The sequence below is a fragment of the Vipera berus genome (genome assembly GCF_964194415.1).
Source record: "Vipera berus genome assembly, chromosome: Z".
NCBI classification, from domain to species: domain Eukaryota; kingdom Metazoa; phylum Chordata; class Lepidosauria; order Squamata; family Viperidae; genus Vipera; species Vipera berus.
In genome coordinates, this window is record NC_138205.1 from 126,603,800 (window position 1) to 126,628,114 (window position 24,315).

At 38.8% G+C, this 24,315-nt stretch overlaps 1 protein-coding gene across 1 annotated transcript; it reads right to left on the minus strand.

Annotated features, from left to right (window-relative positions):
* Positions 1-2,477: 2,477 nt before the first annotated feature.
* LOC308679051 (sodium channel protein type 11 subunit alpha-like) lies at positions 2,478-16,289 on the minus strand (the record flags this gene model as incomplete). The annotated part of the gene is made up of 7 exons (XM_081346286.1): positions 2,478-2,588; positions 7,367-7,555; positions 9,900-10,094; positions 10,417-10,540; positions 13,089-13,149; positions 15,555-15,758; positions 16,286-16,289. The coding sequence occupies 7 exons, from the start codon at positions 16,287-16,289 to the stop codon at positions 2,478-2,480; spliced, it is 888 nt and encodes a 295-aa protein (XP_081202412.1).
* Positions 16,290-24,315: the final 8,026 nt, after the last annotated feature.

Genomic DNA, 24,315 nt, shown 5'->3' on the forward strand with positions numbered 1-24,315 from the left:
CCTCAGCATGGCTGGCTCAGGAATTCTGGGAGTTGAAGTCCATGAGTCATAAAAGAGCCAAGGTTGCCTACCCCTGCTATAGACCAACTTTCACCCTTTTAAGAGGGTTGGAATTCCTCAGCCAGCTGGCCAGCCAACACTGGGAGTACAAGTCCACATCTTTTAAAAGGGCCGAGGCTGACAAACTGTCAAGCACCTGGAATCAGAATCGCACATACAGTTCTAGTTCGGAAGATGTATAGCTCATACACAGGAATAATCAACTAACTGTCAGCACTAAATTGGCACTAGATAAGAGTCAATGGAATTCAAGGGGAAGCTGGACAACTTGTAGCAGCATAAGGACTCCAGGCTGATTCCTGTCTTGACTCCACCCGACTCTGCTTTGTCTTTTCCTACAGAAACACTGCTATAGATTATACAGCTCTCTTTCTGCAGCGTAGAAGAAACAAGGTTGCGAAATTTTCTGCATCTCCCTCTCACACACGCACATAAAAATACATACACACAGAGATGCGCCACCACTAAGGGTTGAGGGACAAAAAAGAACAAAACCTATTGCCTGGTGAAGGTAACAAGCAAGAATTACCAGAGAGATTCAACAAGCTTGAGAATTGCGTTGTGGGACATATTAGCAAAGGCGTTTAACACTGCCTGGCCTGAAGATTTCTCAGTCTCACCTGAGTTTGCAGCCCCATTCTGGATTCTATTTTAATATTTACAACATTTGAGATATTTTGATTTTCAACTAAGCAAAATAATTTTGGGGAAATCTGCAAGTTCCTTTTGAAGTGCCGTAGAGGTGCGTGGCACACGGATGCTTACTCTGGTGTTGAGACCTGGAATAGTGTATTTCAATTTAGCATGCTAGTGGTCACCAATTTGCACACCTTTAATCTGCTTGTAAAGCTTTATGGATGTGATAGTCCTATATAATTATTACTTCAAGCAGACAGCGTGGATGCGTTACCTGTTTGAATTCTGGGTTTCTTTGGCTGAATCACAGGAGAGGAGCAGGGAGTGCTAACCACAGTATAGTTAAAAAAAGAATTAAGATTGTGATATACATGAAAACGGGTGGGGTAACAATAACATCATTATGATTGCCATCTTGGAGTTTTTGACCACATTTTGGGGAAGACCCTTCTTAGTTTTGTAAAGAATAGAACAGAACACAAATTTAAATTTATTTCAGGCCATGAAAACTTAATTGTTTGTAATAGAATAACGGTACTGTAGTTGTTTAGTTGTAAAAAAAAAAATAGGAGGAAAATTTTCCGAATCCCTGGCATTTATTTGAAAACCTGACAGTAGTGAAAGCCAAAAGCTTAGAAAGAAAGCCAAACAAAACTGTAGTCTGGGCAGAAGAGAGCCTTTGCAGCTCATGGTTGAACTATTGGGGTATTTGGTGCTTTTGAGCTTGGTTGTTGATTTTTCAGATCTTTCATTACCAAACTAATTACCAAACATTACCAAACTTTTCTTTCAGACATTTCATTACTACTTTGGTGGTGATGATGATGATAACTTTATTGTCACTTTGAATGTACACCAATCAGCATACATCAAAATGAAATTTCGTGGCACACCGCTCTCAAAGGGTCACCACCTCCGATATACACTCCTCGTTCGGGGCCCGCTCAAATTTCACATTGTCCATTTTAGTCTCTAGGGAGTGAACGATGGCACACAGGACAGATGGAAATGGGGCTCCATGTGGATTAGCCCTAGAAGTTAGCTTGTATTCTGACAACCTCGCCTTCTTTCCTTTTTTCTGATCCTGACTCTTCCACCTTTTCCTTAAAGAGGCCTTGCTTCTTTTCGCCCCTGGAGCATGCTGCTGCCGCCGCCACCAACTCCTCCGAAAGCCTCTCTCTCTTCCTCTGGGCTTGCCGACAGCCTCATCCAGTTCCTTCGCTCCATAAGCTCCAGGTCCTCTCTGCCTCCTCTGGAAACAGCCCTGATTTGCAGTAGAATCCATCACTGGGCCAGCAGTCAGATCTTGCTGCTGGCAGAACAAATTCAAACAGCGCCAATGACTTTTAACGGTCTCACCAACAGTTCCAAAACAACTAGAAACTTGCCAGGCCAGCAAAGATTGTCGGTCGTATGTCGTATGTTACCTTAGTTCCACCATGTTGCTCAAACAACATGGTAATGAAACATCTGCCAAAAAAAAAAAAACCCACCAACCAAGCTCAGACACACCAAGGACTCCATAAATAGGTGGCGGAATTGTTTTTCCAGTTCATTATTTTATTTGAACAAATATCATTTTGAAAGGATCGAACGGGATTTCCACAGATGTCCTTTGCTGTTCAACTAATACTTTCCTCCTTTTCCTTTTCAACAGGGAAGGAAGGGGAAGGGGAAGAAAAGGGGAGAAGATGCTGAATTATTTTCAGTTTTTACCAAACAGTTAAAAAGAATTACAACTCTTGCCCATAAATATTTTTGAAAACTATTTTGCTATCTTTTCACTCACCCATAGTTTTGCTAATCACATTGGCAGCACTTGTTAATTTCTGCCTTTGAAATGGATCCTCAAGCATTTCAAGTGGTAGTTGATAGGACATCACCATCTCCTTCTGTGGAAGAGGGAAAAAAAACTCCATTTTACCGAATAAAGTGAATGTTTGAAATATTAACGTACCCCTTTATTGAAGCATCTCTTACTGGGTGAATATAGGACAATAACGTCTTGGAAAAGATCTTAGATTAAGATCCTATTTAATAGGATACAGCTTAAAGTCTTAATTCAAAATAGTTGAAAAACGTATGTTTAGTGATATATTAATTTAATTTTTAATTTAATTTTAATTTTATTTATTTTTAAATTTATTGCCTGTAATGGTTAGGGATAATAATAATAATAATAATAATAATAATAATAATAATAATAATAATAATAATAATAATAATAATAATAATAATAATAATAATAATAATAATAATAATAATAATAAAGTTGGAAGGGACCTTGGAGGTCATCTAGTCCAACCCCCTGCTCAGGCAGGAAACCTTATACCATTTCAGGCAAATGGCTGTCCAGTCTCTTCTTAAAAACTTCCAGTGTTGGAGCATTCACCGCTTCTGGAGGCAAGGAGTTCTACTGGTTAATTGTTCTCACTGTCAGAAAATTTCTCCTCAGTTCTAGGTTGCTTCTCTCCTTGACTAGTTTCCATCCTTTGCTTCTTCTCCTGCCTTCAGGTGCTTTGGAGAATAGCTTGACTCCCTCTTCTTTGGGGCAGCCCCTGAGATATTGGAACACTGCTATCATGTCACCCCTCACCCTTCTCTTCATTACACTACACATACCCAATTCCAGCAACCGCTCCCTATATGTTTTAGCCTCCAGCCCCCTAATCATCTTGGTTGCTCTTCTTTGTACCCTTTCTAGAGTCTCGACATCTTTTTTACATCGTGGTGACCAAAACTGGATGCAGTATTCCAGGTGTGGCCTTACCAAAGCATTGTAAAGTGGTATTAGTACTTCACTTGATCACATTATTCCAGGCATTTTGTTCATGCAGAACTAAAGCTCCTCACTACGTAGTCCTTGACTTATAACCATTCATTTAGTGAATGTTTGAAGTTAAAGCAGTACTGAAAAAAGTGACTTATGACCATTTATGACCACTTGTGACTGTTGCAGCATCTCCGTGGTCATGTGATCAAAACACAGACACTTGGCAACTGGCATGTATTTGTAACAGTTGCAGTGTCCCACGGTCACGTGATCACCTTCTGTGACCTTCTGACAAGGAAAGCCAATAGGGAAACCAGATTCACTTAACAACTGTGTTACTACATGACCAACCTCAGTGATTCACTTAACAACTGTGGCAAGAAAGACTGTAAAACGTAAAAAAAAAAACTGTCTCCCTTAGTAGCAGAAATTTTGGGTTCAATTGCAGTCATAAGATGAGAAATACCTGTATTCTGAAAATGAGAAAGAGAGCTAAAAGCTCTTCCACACTACTTTATTTTTCCAGTTGCAGAGAAATCAGCTTGACCTATGATTGGGGAACGTCAAACGTATTTCAATGCTGACCTCTAGCTGTCAAGAGGAGAACAAAGAACTAGAACCAAGGAGAAATTTTCTGACGGCAAGAACAATTAATCAGTGGGAATGACTTGCCTGCAGAAGTTGTGGGTGCTCGCTTACTGGAAGTTTTCCAAAAGAGATTGGACAACCATTTGTCTGAAATGGTATAGGGCAGGGGTAGGCAACCTCGGCTCTTTTATGACTCATGGACTTCAACTCCCAGAATTCCTGAGTCAGCATAGGTGACTCAGGAATTCTGGGAGTTGAAGTCCATGAGTCATAAAAGAGCCGAGGTTGCCTACCCCTGGTATAGGGTCTCCCTGCTTGAGTAGGGGGTTGGACTAGAAGGCCTCCAGGTTTCCTTCCAAGTTGGTTTCCTGTCGTTTTGAGAATCTCTTGCAGATCTTGAAGCAACAAACATCCCCTCAACCCCCTTTTTAAATAAAAGGACAATAAAATTGCCAGCACTGGTAGCCTACTCCGTTTAAAAGAGGGGGAAAAAATCTGAATGACTGCTATGAATGGAACTTGCAAAGCCATCATTCCTCTTTGCATTTAAAAATCCTGCATGGAGATGGAAAAAAAAATGCTTGCCAATTTGTTCTGCTGCCAGGTCCTTTTCCCCCAATGCCCTTAAGCATATTTGGTGTCCAGAGTTAGGGGGAGAGAAATGCTTAGGATACCTATAAGCATTCAGCAGGAATAGGGAGAAGAATAAAGTAAAAATAGGGAGAAGAATAAAGTAAAAATCACAAAATCACGAGGGAACACCTCAGAGGTCTGTAGGCCAGCTCCTTACTATCCCAGATCTTTACTTGAAAGCCAGTAGTGATAGAATACCCACAACCGCAGTAAGGACGTTCCACTGTTCACTACAGGTAGTCCTTGATTTATGACCATTTGTTTAATGATCATTCAAAGTTATGGCAGTGCTCAAAAAAGTGACTTACAACCGCTCCTCACTTACAACGGATCCTCTCACTCATTACTGTGGCAGAGTCTGCAAGGTCATGAGATCAAAATTTGGGTGTTTGGGGGGGAGGTCACTTGATTGCCACCTGCACCCTTACCAGGGGGCTTCCAACAAGCAATGTCAATCTGGAACCCAATGTCAAGGTTCCGACTGATGATCCCAACGAACCAAACACAGCTAAGACATTCCGATCTCTAATGCAAAACTTTATTGAGCACCCTATATCAGCACTGGATGAATAGAAAAACAGCTCTGGCTAAATTACCACCAAATCAGTATATTAAAAGTGTAGAAATTCCCTTCCCCCCTCCCCCTGACAATGCAATGTGACAATGCGAGTCACATTGCCTAATTAAGCTTCAGACAATTGTTATGAAAGAGAACCTTCGTCTCTTAATAAACAATCTTGCTTGACCTTGATTCTCAGGCTTAACAGCTCCACACCTACAAATGCACATTCCATTTTTTCCCCCTTCTGTCTGGGTCTGTAGGCAAGCCAAAAAACAGAAATGCTTGACAGCCAAGTTCACCTAATGAAAAGATTTGCTTAATGATCACAGGAACAAAAAAAAGGTCATAAAATAGGCTGTGACTCATTTAACAACCACATCACTTACTAACAGAAGCTTTGATTCCAATTGTGGTAATAAGTCAAGGACCACCTATAATTCTTTTGGTCAGGAAAGTCTTCCTTATTTTGAATTTAGACCTTCCTCTGTACAGCTTCCACCTATTAGTTCTTGTCCTACCCTCAGGACCTCTGGAAAATAAATCCATCTTCCTTATGATAAGCATTAAGGTAAAGGTAAAGGTTCCCCCGCACATGCGTGCTAGTTGTTTCCGACTCTAGGGGCCGGTGCTCATCTCCGTTTCAAAGCCGAAGAGCCAGCGCTTGTCCGAGGACGTCTCCGTGGTCATGTGGCCGGCATGACTAGACGCCAAAGGCGCACGGAACGCTGTTACCTTCCCACCGTAGTGGTCCCTATTCTTCTACTTGCATTTTTACGTGCTTTCGAACCACTAGGTTGGCAGATGATAAGCATTAGACGTCTGTCTTTATGTCTCCCCTTAAGCCTTCTGTTCCTTTCGATCCATTTGTAATTCTGCAGAGCAAGGCTTTCAATACTACGTACAAGAAGGATGCCTTTTCGAAGTTTGCCACAGGTGAGCCAGAAACAAATCAGCTCAGCCAAAAAAACAGCACTTGAGTATACGGATACAGAGACTCTCAGTAATGATACCAACTTCCCCTATAGCCAAAACATAGACAGCCCTGATTGGAAAGAAGACAGAAGCAAAGCCAATCTATTTTGGTAGATTGAAACTTCATTGCTTTGATGAAATAAATGAAAGGGGGGGGTATTGTGTAGTGGGTTCAGGACCGCATGGAAGACACCAGGCATATGAGTACAGCCCACAGCTCTTTATTGTGGGTAGGAACTGTACTGGACAAAGGGGGTTACCTGTACCCCTTATATACCTTGCCAGGTACGCTCTCGGCCAATCCGTTCATCTAAATCTCCCGCCGAAAGCTAACCAGCCAATCCAGTTACGGTACAGCGCCACCTGGTGGTATTTGCAAGATGGAAGAGTCATAGCATCATGACTGAAGCCCCATCTGCCAGGCGGAAACAACCATGCCCATTCATACAGAGTTCAAGCTAGCTACTTTATTATGTTCTGCCTATAATACAGGAATCTCCCCACTCTGGCAGCTCTCTTTGGGGAACCATCAGATAAGGCTCCAAACAATTCAAGGAGGGCTGGTCCTGGCCCTTCTTAAGGTTGCGTGCAGTGAGTTTAGGACTAGCTCCATGTTGCATCGCTCCATCCTGCCAGGTTGAGTGCATCTCAACATCACCCCTGCACATACAATACTGTGACCAGCATCCTGCCTCTTTTGACCTATCGTGAAGATGATGGGGGTGGGTGGGGGAATGCACAATCGTAATGAAACACATTTGGAAAAAGCGATTCTACGGTACCTTGTGAAGTTAAAAACCAGAAACAGAGAGCAAAATTGTAGTTGAAGTAAAATTGTAGGTGCAACTGGGTAATGCATTTTTTTCAAGGTGTTATATATATATATATATATATATATATATATATATATATATATATATATATATATATATATATATATATATATATATATATATATATATATATATATATATATATATATATATATATATATATAATCGATTTTTAAATCTATGAAATGAAAACACAGCACTGTGTTGGTAGCTTCTTAAAAACTTTCTATATTCACCTTGGTCATCAAATTTCAATAAGATTGATACATCTCGCACTCTGTTTATATAGGTTATACTGATTAAACTTACAAGTTCCTTTTGATATTTATCGGGTGGTGAATAAAACATTGTTTCATCTTCTCCATAGGTTTTAGATTTTGTGTTTTTGTGTTTCTTCTTTCTCTTAAATTTTCTTTTTCCTTTTTTATTTTCAGATTCTTCACTTGGTATTTCCAAGTTTTGATTTGATAATGCAAGGAGACTTTGTGACACTAGTTCCTGAAACATGTAAGAGGAGTAGTAGTGATAAGTAAGAGGAATACTGGTATTGTAAAAGCTGATATGCAGCAAAAGAAATAAAAATACACAGATGCCTCAGCAGATATATCAGTATTTGGATGATCTTAGGAGGTAAGCAAGGTCAATACTAGTTAATACTACACATGAATAACACAAACACACACACACACACAGAGAGAGAGAGAGAGAGAGAGAGAGAGAGAGAGAGAGGGAGGGAGGGAGGGAGGGAGGGAGGGAGGGAGAGAGAGAGAGAGAGAGAGAGAGAGAGAGAGAGAGAGAGAGAGAGAGAGGTGGACACATGCGTATGTAATACACACACACACACACATATATGCTGCATGTGTGTATGTGTGTGTATATGCACACACACACAGCATGTGTATTACATATACATGTGTCTATCTATCTATCTATATGCTGCGTATGTGTGTGTGTATATATATATGTACACACACATACGCAGTATATGTGTGTGTGTGTGTGTATTATACATACATACACACACAGACCACTCTCTCCTCTCCACCTGTCCATCTTTTGTTATCATCATACTGATGTATTCTTGGAGGGGATTTTTTTCATTGTTTATTTTATACTTCCATTATTTTATTTATCACACACACACACACACACACACACACACACAGAAAATTCAAGGTGCTGGTGATGACCTATAAAGCCCTAAATGGCTTGGGTCCGGGATATTTGAGGGAACACCTCCTGGCAACATCAAGTTCCCTTCGTCCAGTGCGCATCAAGTTCCCTTCGTCCAGTGCGTCTTCTCAGGGTACCGCCGCTAAAAGATTGCCGGCGGATAACACCCAGGGGGAGGGCCTTCTCTGTGGGGGCGCCTGCCCTCTGGAACCAGCTGCCCGTGGAGCTTAGGACTGCCCCCGACCTTCGTTCATTCTGCCGGGACCTGAAGACCTGGCTCTTTGAGCTCTCCGGCCCAGGCTGAGAATTTTTAACTGGGGGTTTTATTTTCAGGGATAATTAAATCTTTTTAAATTGTTTTTTAACTTTTGTATTTTGTATTGCTTGATTTTAAATACCCTGTAAACTGCCCTGAGTCCTTCGGGAAAGGGCGGTATATAAATCTAATAAAATTAAATTAAATCATTCAGCATGACACTAATATTACAGGTAGTCCTTCACTCATCACCGTTCATTTAACAATCACTCAAAATTACAACAGCAAATAGTGACTTATAATCATTTTTCACCCCTAAGGACCATTGCAACATTCCCATGGTCATGTGATCAAATTTCAGATACTTGGACAATTGACTCATTTTATGACATTTACAATGTCCCGGGGTCATATGATCCCTTTTTGTGACCTTCTGACAAGCAAAGTCAATGGGGAAGCCAGATGTACTTAACAACAGTGTTACTAACTTAACAACTGCAATGATTCACTTAACAACTGTGACAAGAAAGGTCGTAAAATAGAGCAAAACTCACTTAACTGTCTCTCTTAGCAAGAAAAATTTTGGGCTAAATTTTGGTCATAGGTCAAGGACTACCTGCAAACATACACACACACAGTATCACCCAATATGACACTAATATTATTTACATGACTTCTATCACTTTAAAATATTAAGACAGAAAATGTTGATTAAATAATTTTACCATGGTCCCCACCAGATTAATTGATTCTAATTTCCACATCTGCCATTGAACAAATTTTCAGCAATTATTATTTTTTTCGTGATATGTTGTGTTACAGAGGTTTTGTTTTTAAAGGAAGAGTTGTGAATTATTAAGAATATCTTCTTAATTTCATTCCTCAACTATTTTGATTTTCTTCATTTGTATCGATGTTTGTATTTAATATATATATTGATGCTTTATGCTGAATAATGCTCTAAAATGAATAGCTATCTATTCTGTGTACAAACTTTTAATATTTCCACCCAAAAGTCCAGCACACATTTATTTTCAGCATATTTTTTCATTGAAATATTTTGGTACTTATTTTATACAGTTGTTGATTTTATTTAATTATTTATATTTTGCCTCCTTTTCCCAAATTCTGCATTCTGATATTACAAGAATAGTTATATTTATTTATTTAATATATTTGTGTAGCTGCCCATTACACACAATGACTTTGAGCAGCTTAAAAACACAAAGCAACAATATAACAAATTTAAAAGTACAAAATAACCGAAAATATGACATGAAGAAGCCTATGGAGAATATTCTCTTAATCAAGAACTTGGCAACAATTAATGATGCATTTCCTTCCTGTTCTCATGTCTGCAATAGATTCCTTCAGTAGTATAGAGATTTGCAGTCCTAAATGTTATTTACAAACCTTTTGTTTTCCCAGCACTTTTTTTGCTTCCTGAAGTAACATCTCCCTTGCTTTTGTCTGTGCTAGAGTTGCTTTATTCTGCTCTTCGTAGGCCATTGAGACAACAGCCAGGATTAAATTAAAAAGATAGAACGAACACAGAAAGATGACGATGAAAAAAAAAACGCTGTAAGATTTTCCAGATGTTCTGATAACCTGTAAATACAAAATCAGTGAACCTCGTTTTCTCTGCCATCCCAAAACAAATATATTAAATCAACAAGGCACATATTGTAAACATTTCAAAGAAGTAAATTTGTTAATTTGACGTTGTAAAGTTCATATTGTGTCTTATGGTCAAACTAATGAATTGTGGTATATTTGGATAATGATTTTTATACCGTTGATATTAAGACAATAATTTAACGCAACCCACAGCATTCAAGTAGGATATGAAGCAAATGCATTATCCCAGGAAATAATGTGTTCTTCATTCTGTTTTGCACATTTCTTATCTTTAGTTATCTGGAAAGCGTACTTGTCTGTAGAGAAGTTCCCAGCTGTCCTGCGTCATCAGTCGAAATAATGACAGAAACGCCCATCCCAAGTGATCAAAACTGGTATATCCAAAATCAGGATTCTCTTTACACTTCACACAAACACTGTTCAAGGGACATTCCGTTTTACTAATAACAGACCAAAGATTACACTAGTGTTAGTTTTCATGTGAAAAAAAAAAAAAGATTTTTTGCCATAACTATGGAGATTCTCGGTCATCCAGATCAAGGTTGTCCCAAAGGTGCTTTTTCAGGAGGCAGCTGGACTTTCTTGTTTTTCTTTGAAGACGTTTTTCTTCTCATCCAAGAAGCTTCTTCAGCTCTGACTGGAGGGTGGGGAATGGAAGGACTTATACATCTCCAAGAGGGCTCCACACCCATTTGCACCACTCAGGTGACCCTGAGGACACAGACAAACATCCAAGTGGCCTCAATGACTCTCTAAAAGAAGGCAAACGGCCAGCGGTCTGCAAGGAATATAAATCCTTCCATTCCCCACCATCCAGTCAATGTTGAAGAAGTTTCTTGGATGAGAAGCAAAATGTCTTCAAAGAAAAACAAGGAAGTTCAGTTGGCCTCTTTACAAAGCACCTTTGGGACTCATGGACTTTGTAATACTTGAAACATGCTTTTTGTAATACTGGCTAACTGACATGGATTTTCTTTTATTTTAAATTTACTGTTTCAAATGTATTGCTAATAATTTGCCATAAGCCTTAACCTTCAAGAAAAGCCTCCCCTTTAGCGACCAGGACTGGCAGGAAAGCATTCAATACCTTGTAGATAAGTTTCATTTTCACCTCTTTTCAAGCATCCATGAACAAAGAAAATATTCAAGCCCAACTTTGGGAAGCATTGAGAATGTAAGTTATCCATACCCATTTTAATGTTTTTCCTTTGCAAATGTTTCTTTTAGTTTTATTCAGGATACAATGCTTTTTTCCCCCCTATTGCTATGCTCACATATTATTGGATGCTTAAATGCTTGTGTTGTCCCTGGACAGAAGATTCTTTCTAAACCAATCAACTTTTGCTTTGAAGTTCCTTGTTATGCTAACTATAAAAGCAAATGTAAACCATTTTTCCAGGTTCCTCCATTTCATAGGGAGACCCCACTTTATCAGAGTACTGTAATAAGTTGCTTTAAATGATCTTCTGACTCCATTTGCTTATTGTAAGTAAATGCCAGTTTTGAGGGGGGGAAAACATTGTATATTATGGTCACGTAATTGTGGGACATTACAAATGTTTGCAAATATGGACCAGTTACTGACTGCCCAAAATGTGATCCTGTGACCATGGTGTGTGTGTGTGTGTGTGTGTGTGTGTGGGTGGGTGGGTGGGTGGGTGGCAGGAGCAACACTGGAACTTCAAATCCAGTTGAAAGTAACCTGGGGAAATCTGTCATAAATTCAACTGTCACCAAGTGACTAGTTGTAAATTGAGGACAACCTATAATAATTTTGAATGTTCATTTTTTTTAACCTACTGAATATCCTTTTATTCCAAAAAAAAAAAGCAAATGCCAGTGCTGCAAATGCTGTGATACAAACTCTATTTTTTCTTGTATGAGCTGACTTAAAACTTATAGAACAATATGTCATACTTTTACAGCATTAAACCTCTGGCAGAGTAAAGCTCTTTTATGAGATGTCACCAGTATGCTACAGCCTTTTCCAGGAATATTGCATGCGTCTCCTTCATATTTACTTCCCGAAACTTAAATAATAGACAACCAGTTTGGTTTACTGATTAAGGCACCAGGTTAGAAAGAGGGAGATGGTGAGTTCTAGTCCCGTCTTAGCCATGGGTGACTTTGGACCAGTCATTCTCTCAGCCCAAGCCACCTTAAAGGGTTGTTGTTTTCGGAAAATAGGAGGAGGAAGGTCTGTCGGATATGTTTGCCGCCTTAAGTTATTTGTAAAAATAATAAAGGCGGGATACAAATAAATAAATAAATAAATAAATAAATAAATAGCCTTTGCCTTCTGCTTGCATAGTGGTACCCTGGTACTCATTGCTAATTGGTTCTGGGAGGTCCAAAAATGAGGAGTACAAAATAATTTTTCCCCATAAGGAATAATACAGTGAGTCATAAGGCAGCTGACACGGACAAGTTCTACTTTGCGTGTGAGTGCCAAATAAAACAATGAGCACTGGGACGAAATTTCCATGTCAAAATGCGTTGAGTACCAAATTTGATGAGTTTCAAAGCAGTTGACTACCTGTAGTCACAATTTTTCTCTCAATTATCACCAGACTGTCACATAAATTTCCTGCTCCATTACAGGGCAAGGATTAGTACAGCTCAATTTGCTGTCTGAAACAAGAGATAAATGATTGCCCTTTAAGAACCCAATTGCAAGCACACTCTTGTTCCTGAGGAGAAGAGAACAGCTTAGGAAGGCCGTGACAGGCTGATCTCTCAATTCTCCAACAGCCTCTGAGGCACTTGAAGATCTCCTTTGGTCTCACAGCCACACTGACTCATCCTTACCTCAAAGTTAAAAAGGCCCAGCATTTTAAGAGTATTCCTCCTTTTAAAAGAAGGAAGATTACATGGAATCTTGCCCTCATCCATTACTGTAGCCTCAAATATTCTGAAAACAATTCTATTTTACAGTTAAAATGTTTTGAGAAAAAAAGTACGTACTTAGGATCTGGGCTAAATCCACAAAGCAATGGCTTAGAAGGGTCACTGAAATTGGAATTTTCTGGGGAGAAAAAGGGAATTATTTAAAAGATCATCCTATCCTGATATGCATAGTTAAAACCATCCATTGGATAACTTCGGTATAAAGAATAATTTATTAATCTGCAAATTAGCACTGGCTAAAAAAAAAAAATCCTTATTTAGAATCTGGGATGGGTTGGGTTGATAGGGTAAGAGAGAAGAAAGAACAATAGTAGCCAGAAAAACAAAAGGCAAGATAAGAGGAAAATAATATAATTGGAAGCATTTCTGGGGGGAAAAACAGACTGATGATATTTCAGAAGACTGCTCCTCTCAAAAGAAAAGAAAAATATTTATTGTAGATTCACAATAGAAATGGCAGCCTAACTTTTACATGAAACAGGAACATGCAGGTAAGAGGAACTATAACTTCCCCCTTATCTATGTTTGATTTGTTGATAACTTTTATCATATATGTCCCCAAACTCAATTCCAGAAGTGTTTCATAAGAAAAATGGAATAATTTGGAGCAGTATATTAAGTTAACATAAGACACATGAGGAAACCTGAACATATTATTTTAAGCCTTCTCTGGCACTTCCTATATGAAATCAGTTAAAAAAAAAATTATGTCCAGTGAGTGAAAAGTTCAATGGTTATATCAGGTCTGCTTGTGAATGTGTAAAATTTCTGAGATAAAGATAACCCACAACATATGATTGTAATGGAACTGACCCAACGCAGTTGTATGTTGCAATGGTCATAAAACAGGCTGGTCATGAAACCAACTCTATTTTAAAACTTTTTTGTGGCAGTCATTAAGCAAATAACTGTGGTTGTTAAGTGAATCCACAGTTAAACAAATGCTACAGTTTTAAACAAAACAATTCACTATAGGTGCAGTTTTGCCCAAAACTGGAAGTGCCAGTTTTCAGCAAAACCGTTGTAAAACATGGTCACGTGACCTTGGATGCTGCCGTAAATGCACCCATACCGCCAATCAAATTAAATTCAGTCATGTGACCATGGAAGAGGCTTGACTCTAGAAACTTTAAATCCAGATCCTAAGTCCCCTTTTTCAGATTGGTCGTAACCTCAAAGTCGCTAAGCAACAGGTCGTAAGTCAAGGACTACCTGTAAAGGCTTCCTTCAGGAGTTTCCAATATTCTTGAATTGGGGGAAACCACATTCACAATCTTGAGAGTATTCTCACAAAATCAGGGGTGTGCATGGAGAGGCCAAAAAGTCAAGATAGCATTCACAACCACACGATTTAAGACCTCCCTTTTGTACTCGTGTAAATTGTTACATATACAAAAAAGACAGTGTGTTTTGACTGAGTGGTTGCAGCTGCCATCTTGACTTTCTTTTTAGGTCCTCCATGGATGCTGCTGCCCAAAAAAATGATCAACGTGGCTTTAAAGTAAAAGTAAAGGTTCTCCCGCACATGCGTGCTAGTCGTTTCCAACTCTAGGGGCCGGTGCTCATCTCCGTTTCAAAGCCGAAGAGCCAGCGCTTGTCCGAGGACGTCTCCGTGGTCATGTGGCCGGCATGACTAGACGCCAAAGGCGCATGGAACGCTGTTACCTTCCCACCGGAGTGGTCCCTATTTTTCTACTTGCATTTTTACGTGCTTTCGAACTGCTAGGTTGGCAGAAGCTGGGATGAGTAACAGGCGCTCCATGGATGCCGCTGCCCAAAAAAATGATCAACGTGGCTTTGCCCAGGCACAAATCATAGATCTGTAGAGAGCAAACTTCAACTTCTTCTTTCTCTAATTCCAGGGCATATTTCTTTACTTTGCTTTGATTTGGGGGGGGGGGGTGGATAGGCAGGACAAATGCTTCTGAATTAAGCTCTGAATTGGAGTCACCTTCTTGTTTTCATTATCTTTAATGCCCAAAGGGGGTCCATGATAATGCAAAACTTTAGGAAATGGTGCTTTGTAACAACTCCTAATCCCAGACAGAAATAAATCCACCGAAAAGAAAACTTGTGTTTCATTTTACGCAAAGCACAATTTCATGGCAACTTTTATGGACCACGATATGGAGACAAACATACTTAGCAAAATAGATGTGATCCAAATACAAGAAATAAGGAGCATAAGATCTTATTTCTAACTCCCAAATGATAAGATCTGTACAAGCTTGGAATAAGTTCTATCATGGGTTCTCCAACTCCCGTACAGATCTGACTTAAGAAAAAGGTACGTAGAGTGAGAAAGAGTGAGGGGAACCCCCCCCCCCACAGATTGCCTTGACAACACCACGGTTCTAGGATTTAACGATTTTACATTTTTTTTTAATTTGCAACACTTTTAGTTAACTAAGTGTTTAGCACATGGTTCACAAATAAATGGTGTTAATACAGTCATTAATAGAATAAATGGTTTAAAACAGGCAGGACACAGAGCTTACCAAAAGAGAGGAACTTATACATTACCTGCATCCTTCATTAAACAGTCAGTTTTGTTCTTGATGAGGTTTTCAGGAAGACCCAAACAGGGAACACAATTATATCTTAAGTTACCCATGAAGAGCTGAAGACCAACCAGTGCAAAAACAGCCAGGAAGAAAACCGTCAGCAACATCACATTGGCAAGTTTTTTCACCGACTGAAGAAGGGAAGATATAATGACTTTCAGCCCTATAGCAGAGGAAACATCAACATTATTATGTTTCTGAGTCCTACAATCTTCTAGGATTAGAAACGGACACCTAATATCGTTAAAAAGGTACGGCAAAGAATGCTATTCATGAACATTCCTGAACTCAGAAAGCTCAGAATGCCCCAGCAGCTGTTGATACAATTCAACAGAGGAATTATTGAGTCTGTTATTTGTACTTTTATAACTGGCCGCACAGCAACCAAACAGGACAGGTACAGACTTTTAACGGATAGTTAAGGCTGCAGAAAAAACAATCGCAACCAGCCTGCCTTCCACTGAGGACCGTTATACTGCACGAACCAGAAAGAGGGCTGAGAAAATATCTACAGACGCCTCACATCCTGGACATATAAAGTGTTTCAACTTCTTCCCTCACGAGGATGCTACAGAGCATTGCATGCTAAAGCAACTGGACACAAAGACAATTTTTTTGTGTCCGTTTGTGCCATCCCTCTGCTCAACACCTGATTCCCACAGTCTAAGTCTTATGTCCAAGTATATTTACCCATGTAGTGTGGCTGTATTACTATTGTCTTTGTCATCTGTTCCACTACCGTCTCATATTGGTATCATTATGTTTATTATTATTTTGATATGATGATTATTACTTCATTGTTTTGCATGTACACTGAGAGCTTATTTCTTATGTGTCTATCACACGTCCAACAAATCTATTCTATTCTATTCTATTCTATTCTATTCTATTCTATTCTATTCTATTCTATTCTATTCTATTCTATTCTTATTCCTATTCCTATTCCTATTCCTATTCCTATTCCTATTCCTATTCTATTCTCTTATTCTATTCCATATTTTGTATTCTATTCTATTCTATTCTATTCTATTCTATTCTATTCTATTCTATTCTATTTTATTCTATTCTTATTCCTATTCTATTCTCTTATTCTATTCCATATTTTCTATTCTATTCTATTCTATTCTATTCTATTCTATTCTATTCTATTCTATTCTATTCTATTCTATTCTATTCTATTCTATTCTATTCTTATTCCTATTCCTATTCCTATTCCTATTCCTATTCTATTCTCTTATTCTATTCCATATTTTGTATTCTATTCTATTCTATTCTATTCTATTCTATTCTATTCTATTCTATTCTATTCTATTCTATTCTATTCTATTCTATTTTATTCTATTCTTATTCCTATTCTATTCTCTTATTCTATTCCATATTTTCTATTCTATTCTATTCTATTCTATTCTATTCTATTCTATTCTATTCTATTCTATTCTATTCTATTCTATTATTCCTATTCTATTCTCTTACTATTCCATATATTCCATTCCATTCCATTCTATTCCATTCTATTGTATTCTATTCTATTCTATTCTATTTCTATTCTATTCTGTGTATTCTATTCTCTTATTCTATTCTATTCTATTCTATTCTATTCTATTCTATTCTATTCTATTCTATTCTATTCTATTCTATTCTATTCTATTCTTCTATTCCACATTTTCTATTCCATTCCATTCTATTCTATTCTTATTCCTATTCTATTCTCTTATTCTATTCCATATTTTCTATTCTATTCTATTCTATTCTATTCTATTCTATTCTATTCTATTCTATTCTATTCTATTCTATTCTATTCTATTCTATTCTAGTCTATTCTATTCTATTCTATTCTATTCTATTCTATTCTATTCTATTCTATTCTATTCTATTCTATTCTATTCTAGTCTAGCCTAGCCTAGCCTATCCATTCCATTCCAACTCCATCTCTATGAGATTAAAAACTACAGTAGATAAGTAAAGAAGACTAAAACTCATTCATGAAGCTGCATAGAGAACCTGTGTGTTTGTGTGTGTGTTTGTGTGTCTGTGTGTACAATAAATAAATAAAGTATCCGGGGGTTTTTTATGTCCTTCACAGCACCATTCGGGAACAAATGGGAAATGGAAAAGAATCAGATATTACCTTTAACTTATGAAAGAAAAGTGGCATGTAAATGTTATGGATAAAACAATAATAAATAAATAATAGCCTTAGAAAAGTGATCTGGAAGTGTGGCTGAGAATTATGGCAATACTGGGATAATATTGGGAACACTGGTAAAGGGGAGGGCACCTCTGAATGTAACTGGAGCATAGCATCCACAGTATGCACAGGTGGTCCTCAACTTACAACCGGTTGTTTAACAGCAAAAAATGCCCATTTGCGGAAGTGGATTTAGACTTACAGTCATGAGATTTGCTTCAACTTACAATCATAACAATGTACAACCAGAATTCCAATCCCAACCGTGGTTATAATAAGTCGAGGACTACTATATATTAGTTTTTTGTTAAGATTCAGATTTGAGTTAGCTCTCTTTAACCTCCTGGTGCCTCTTTAAAGTCCATTTAAGCAGGATATGCTTTGGACCACTGAATTCATATTAATTCTTTTCTTTTTTCACGGCATTATCATTGCCAAGATTTGAGATTGGGGGGTTAAATTCCAGCTTTCCCAGAACAACAGAAATTTTATCAGGTAGAAATACAGCAGGTTAGCTCTGTGTTAAAGTGGACCAGTTCATTTTTTCCAGAAAGTTTTATGATTACTTTGATATTTGTTCCTGTAATGCAGTATTTTAAATCCTTAACAGGCAGGCAGTTCCTAAATGTTGTGTATAAGCAATAAAAACTGCTACTTACCTGGAATTACAGAAACTGCCTTTAGAGTTCTCAGTATCCTGAAAATTCGGAGAGCTGAAATGCTGCCAAATTTTTGACTGAAAGCTACATATCTGCATAAAGATACAACTAATATTGTAATATAATACTTCGCAGAGTTGCTATGAGCTGAATAGCATAGGAATTTAATAAATTAGTATGGCAAGTTGGCAAAGTCCATCAAATGATTAGATTAGATTTGGCATGTTTATCCACCTATTAAGTCCATCCCAAGGACTCTGAGATAGGCAGATGTTTTCCAGTTATATGTGCATTCCTGCCAGCATCATCCTATCGGCTACTGAAATGTGTGAATTTGGATCACAAAGACCACAAGGGTCTTTGTGATCCAAAGGTCCCCACTGCAATTGTTTTGGTAGCAGAATCTGGGAATAACTTTGGCGGCTGATGTTAATCCACCCAGACAAGGTTGGACTGGGTGAATGTATGAAAATACTCAGGGCAGAAAACCTGCAAATGCCCCTATTAAATAAGAGGGGAAATTGTAGTTCTTTGTTGCATTGTATAGTTTAGAGAGCCAGTTTGGTCTATTGGCTAAAACACCAGGCTAGAAACTGGGAGACAGTGAATTCTAGTCCCGCCTTAGGCATGAAAAACAGTTGGGTGACTTTGGGTCAATTTGCAGGGGACTGTGAGTTTTAGTCCTGCCTTAGGCATGATAGTAGCTGGGTGACTTGGGGCCAGTCCCCCTCTCTCAACCCAATCTACCTCACAGGGTTGTTGTTGTGGGGAAGAAAAGGAAGAGGAAGGCATGATAGATATATTCATTCACTTGAGTTGTTTAATAAGGGTGGGTTATAAATAATAAACAAGTAAATAGAAGCAGAATGCTCCAGGGTTGACATCTAGCTGGAAGGAAAGTGATTGAAGACTTTGTAATCAAATCATTACAAAGAAGACATTACAGTACAGTATAAACAATGCTGATGGATAAATTAACCTGTGAAATTCAATACACAAGATGGGGTGCATAATGGTAATTAATTTGGTTGGCTTTAAAAGAGAACAGGTCTATCAAGAGCTCTTGGCCTTGAAGACTCAAGTACAGGTAGTCCTTGACTTATAACTGTTCATTTGGTGACTGTTCAAAGTTACAATGTCATTGAAAAAAGGGACTTACAGCCATTTTTCACACTTATGACTGTTGCAGCATCCCCGTGGTCATGTGATCAAAACTCAGGTGCTTGGCAACTGGTTCATATTTGTGAATGCTCAATGTTGGACTAAGATGGGCCATGGCCAGATTCTGTAGACTTACATTCTTAAGGACAACAATCTGAACTTCTTCTGTAAGTGCTATATAAAGGGATAGCATTATTTCATCCATATTATTTATTGGGAATACGTTGTAGAATATAGAACATAGAATAATAAAGAGTTGGAAGGGACCTCCGGAGGTCTTCTAGTACAACTCCCTCCTCACGCAGAAGACCCTATACTATTCCAGAAGGGGCTGTCCAATCTCTTCTTGAAAGTCTCCAGTGATGGAGCACCTAGAACTTCTGAAGGGAAGCTTGGTTGATTGCTCTAATCGTTACCAATTTTTTCCTTAGTTCTAGGTTGGCTCTCTCCTTGATAAGTTTCATCCGTTGTTTCTTGTCTTGCTTTTGGAGAATAGCTTGACCGCCTCGTCTTCGTGGCAGTCCCTCAGAATTTGGAAGACTGCTATGATGTCTCCCTAGTCCTTGTTTTTATTACACTAGACCAGGGGTCAGCAACCTGAAACAGTGAAAGAGCCACTCAGAACCGGTTCCCTCACAAAAGGAAAAACTGGGAGCCGCAAAAAACATGTGCGCATGCGCATACATGCATGCATGTGCAGAACAGGGTTTGACTGAAGAGTGGAGCCAAGGCGAGATATGCACCTACCCTGCATATTTGAATTGATTGGTTGAACTTTTTTAGTCCCACCTTTTTTTTTTTTTTAGACTGCACATGGCAGAGGACTGGGAGCCACAGGAGACAGCTGAAAGCGCCGCATGCAGCTCCAGAGCCGCGGGTTGCAGACCTGTGCACTACACATACCTAATTCCTGCAACCATTCTTCATATGTTTTAACCTCCAGTCCTAATCATTTTTGTTGCTCTTCTCTGCATTCTGTCCAAAGAGTCTTTTTTATATTGTAGTGACCAGAACTGGATGCAATATTCCAAGTGTGGACTTACTAAGGCTTTGTAAAGGGGTACTGGAAATTCATGTGATCTTGATTTTATCCCTCTATTAATGCTAAGATTTTGCTTGGTGAAGGTGGAAGCACTGAAGAGCATAAAGCTTACCTCAGATTATTTTAGTTTATGTATTTAAGGCACTACAGTCATACACCTCAGACTTCAAACCTTCTTCAGCATTTTTAAACATGTATTTCCACCTCTGTGTTTTGATTGTTCACAGTCCTGGCCAACTCCCTCCTGCAGGCCAATGGGAAGGCACAAAAATGGCCACCTATGTCTCTGTTCTTCCTTGCCTGATTTGCTTATGCAGCAACAGAAAACAGAACATAAAATTATATTATTAAATATATTAAACAAAAGCGCTACAAGGGAGAGTAGTGGCAAAGTCATCCCAAAAATGCTTTTTCATGACGCAACTCACTGCCTCCTGGTGATTGGTCCAAAGTCACCCAGCCGGCTTTTTTAATTGTTGGGGGCAATTAAGCTGACTTTGTAATAATGCCACTTGGGGGTGTGTGAAAGCCCTAATAAGCAGGCATATACATAGAATGAAGGCTACTGCTAAGCTTGTAAGCCGCCCTGAGTCTTCGGAGAAGGGCGGGATATAAATGGAATTAAAATAAAAATAAAATAAAATAAAATAAAGTCACCCAGCCGGCTTTCATGCCTAAGGCAGGACTAGAACTCACCGCCTCCTGGTGATTGGTCCAAAGTCACCCAGCCAGCTTTCATGCCTAAGGCAGGATACTGAATTTCTTCTCAGTACCTTAATCACCAGACCAAACTGACTCTTCATTCCCATTTCCCCAGCAATAAATCTCCATTCATTAATAAATCTCAATGGCTCTCTGTGTCACTTTTGTTTCTCTTTACCGGTGGCCCTTGAGTTACAACCCTTTGTTTAGTGACCTTTCAAAGACATTGGAAAAGTGACGTGGCCATTATTTACACTTGTGATCATTGCAGCATGCCCATGGTTGTGATCAAAATTCAGATGCTTGACAACTGGTTCATATTTATGGTGGTTGCCATGTGTTGGGGTCATGTGATCACATTTTGCAACCTTCTGACAAGCAAAGTCAATGGGGAAGCCAGATTCACTTAACAACTGTGTTACTAACTTAAGAACTGCAGTGATTCACTTAATAACTGTGGCGAGAAAGGTTGTAAAATGGGGTAAAAACTCACTTAACGACTGTCTCACTTAGCATCAGAAATTTTGGGTTCAATTGCCGAGGACTATCTGTATTTCCTTCTATTTCAATGGTAAGGAATTATAGGTAAAATTTTTACAGGGGAGCTGGAGAAGTTAGAGACAAAATATATTGTTTAATTTTATCATTACTATCTTATTTCATACCATTAACATCTGTCTCTTGTCTATGTTCAGTTTTGCCTTCTCAAATAAAATCCAGAGATAGGAGTTTTAAGAGCACTTGTGAGATAAGTAACCATGTAAATTGAATAAATAAAGCAAATAAGCTATTTATTTCCAAAAAGGTAGGCTGATTACTACATGCTTAAAAGTAACCCTTAGACCAGAAACTCCCACTCACTAAAAACTAAGGAGAGTTTGAGCTTATCTATCTCTACATTGGTTTCAACCAGCAAAGAAACTTACGTCATAATTAAAACAAAAAAATCCAAAACATTCCAAGGATCTCGCAGATAAGTGAATTCATTACAAACAAATCCTCGTGCTACCACTTTGACTACGAACTCCGCTGTATAAATGCTTGTGAAAATAATTCTGAAAAGGAAAGCAGCAAAAAAAAGCCATTAGAAATAGGAAAAAAGGATATTCAGCTGATAGTATAGAATATTTCAGTATTACTATTGGGAGCAGGAGGGTTGGTGGTCTTTGAGTAACTGTTTTCAGTAACAAGGAGAGTCTCTGATTAATGTTTCTTCTTCTTTGAAATAACAAAGCAAAAAACAAACAAACCCCGGTTTCTGGTAAGTATTGGTTCAGACCAGCCAAAAGTACGAACTTTAATCAACTGAACACTCACCGTGGGAAACACACCTTATGAATATGCAATTGGTCATTAACAAGATCATGCTAAGAATCAGGGGATGCTATGAACTGTTACATGCTACATATATAGTTACTGAGCATGCTAATTAGATGCTTGATGACTCAAATGATGCTAGCCAATTGGAGAACACAATCCAAATCCAATATGCTTGAACTGTTTATAAAGCTATTTTTTTCTCTTTTAAGGAGCCTTTAACCTTGTATCCCCGAGAGACATGCCTTTTAGGTAAAGGTAAAGGTTCCCCCGCACATGCGTGCTAGCCGTTTCCGACTCTAGGGGCCGGTGCTCATCTCCGTTTCAAAGCCGAAGAGCCAGCGCTTGTCCGAGGACGTCTCCGTGGTCATGTGGCCGGCATGACTAGACGCCAAAGGCGCACGGAACACTGTTACCTTCCCACCGGAGTGGTCCCTATTTTTCTACTTGCATTTTTTACGTGCTTTCGAACTGCTAGGTTGGCAGAAGCTGGGACAAGTAACAGGCGCTCACTCTGCTACGCGGCACTCGGGATTCGACCCGCCAAACTGCCGACCTTCTGATCGACAAGCTCAGCGTCCTAACCCACTGAGCCACCGCCTTTTACTTATGTATAAATAGATATTAATCTACCTTTCTGGTTCAGATCCTATTTGGGCAAAAGCATATCAGGTTAAGAAACTTGCCTTGGTTTATGTTACTAGTTGTTGCAAAATATCTGCCTAATCCTCAAAGAGGGGAAACGTTCCCAAAAAGAACAGAATGTAGAATTAGCTGGGGAATGAAGCCTTTTACTATGAGAACAATACTAAGAACTCTCAGCAATTGATGTGTTTAGTGACTGCAAACAAAGTACTTTTTGCTACTCTTAACACAAAATATCATGTCATTTTATATATATATATATATATATATATATATATATATATATATATATATATATATATATATATATATATATATATATATATATATATATATATATATATATATATATATATATATATATATATATATATATATATATATATATATATATATATATATATATATAAAAGAACAATTCCAAGCAGGACAGTTTTCATTGCAGCCTGCCTCCATATAGTTGTCTGGAGTTCTGCAACTCAGATTTGGTAGCCCTAGCAAAATAAAATCCAAGCAAAAGAAGAAACTCTATGAAAGTGGTTTCCAAAGTATGGTCTCAAGATCTCTAGTGATCCCCAAGATCACTTTAGGGGGTCCGCAAAGAGAAATAAATATATGATTTTTTTTTCAGAATAACAAGAGTTGGATGGGAGCTTGGAGGTCTTCTAGCCCAGACATGTCAAACACAAGGCCCGGGGGGCAGATCCAGCCCGCGAAGTGGTTTCATGTGGCCCGCGAAGCCATCCTGGAAACAGTGAGGGAAGGGCCCCCCCTGCCTTGGCCCTGGCCCAGAGACCCTCCTCCTGCCAGAGACCCTCAGATCTGTCCCACTCCTGCCCAGGCCCCCATAGGCACCCCTGATGCGAAGGATGTAGAGCTGACCATGCCCACCCAGTAGGCCATACACACTTTAGCCACGCCCACCCAGTAGGCCACACCCACCCAGTAGGCCACACCCACCCGTCCCCCTGAGGGCAACCGCAATGCTGATGAGGCCCTCAATGAA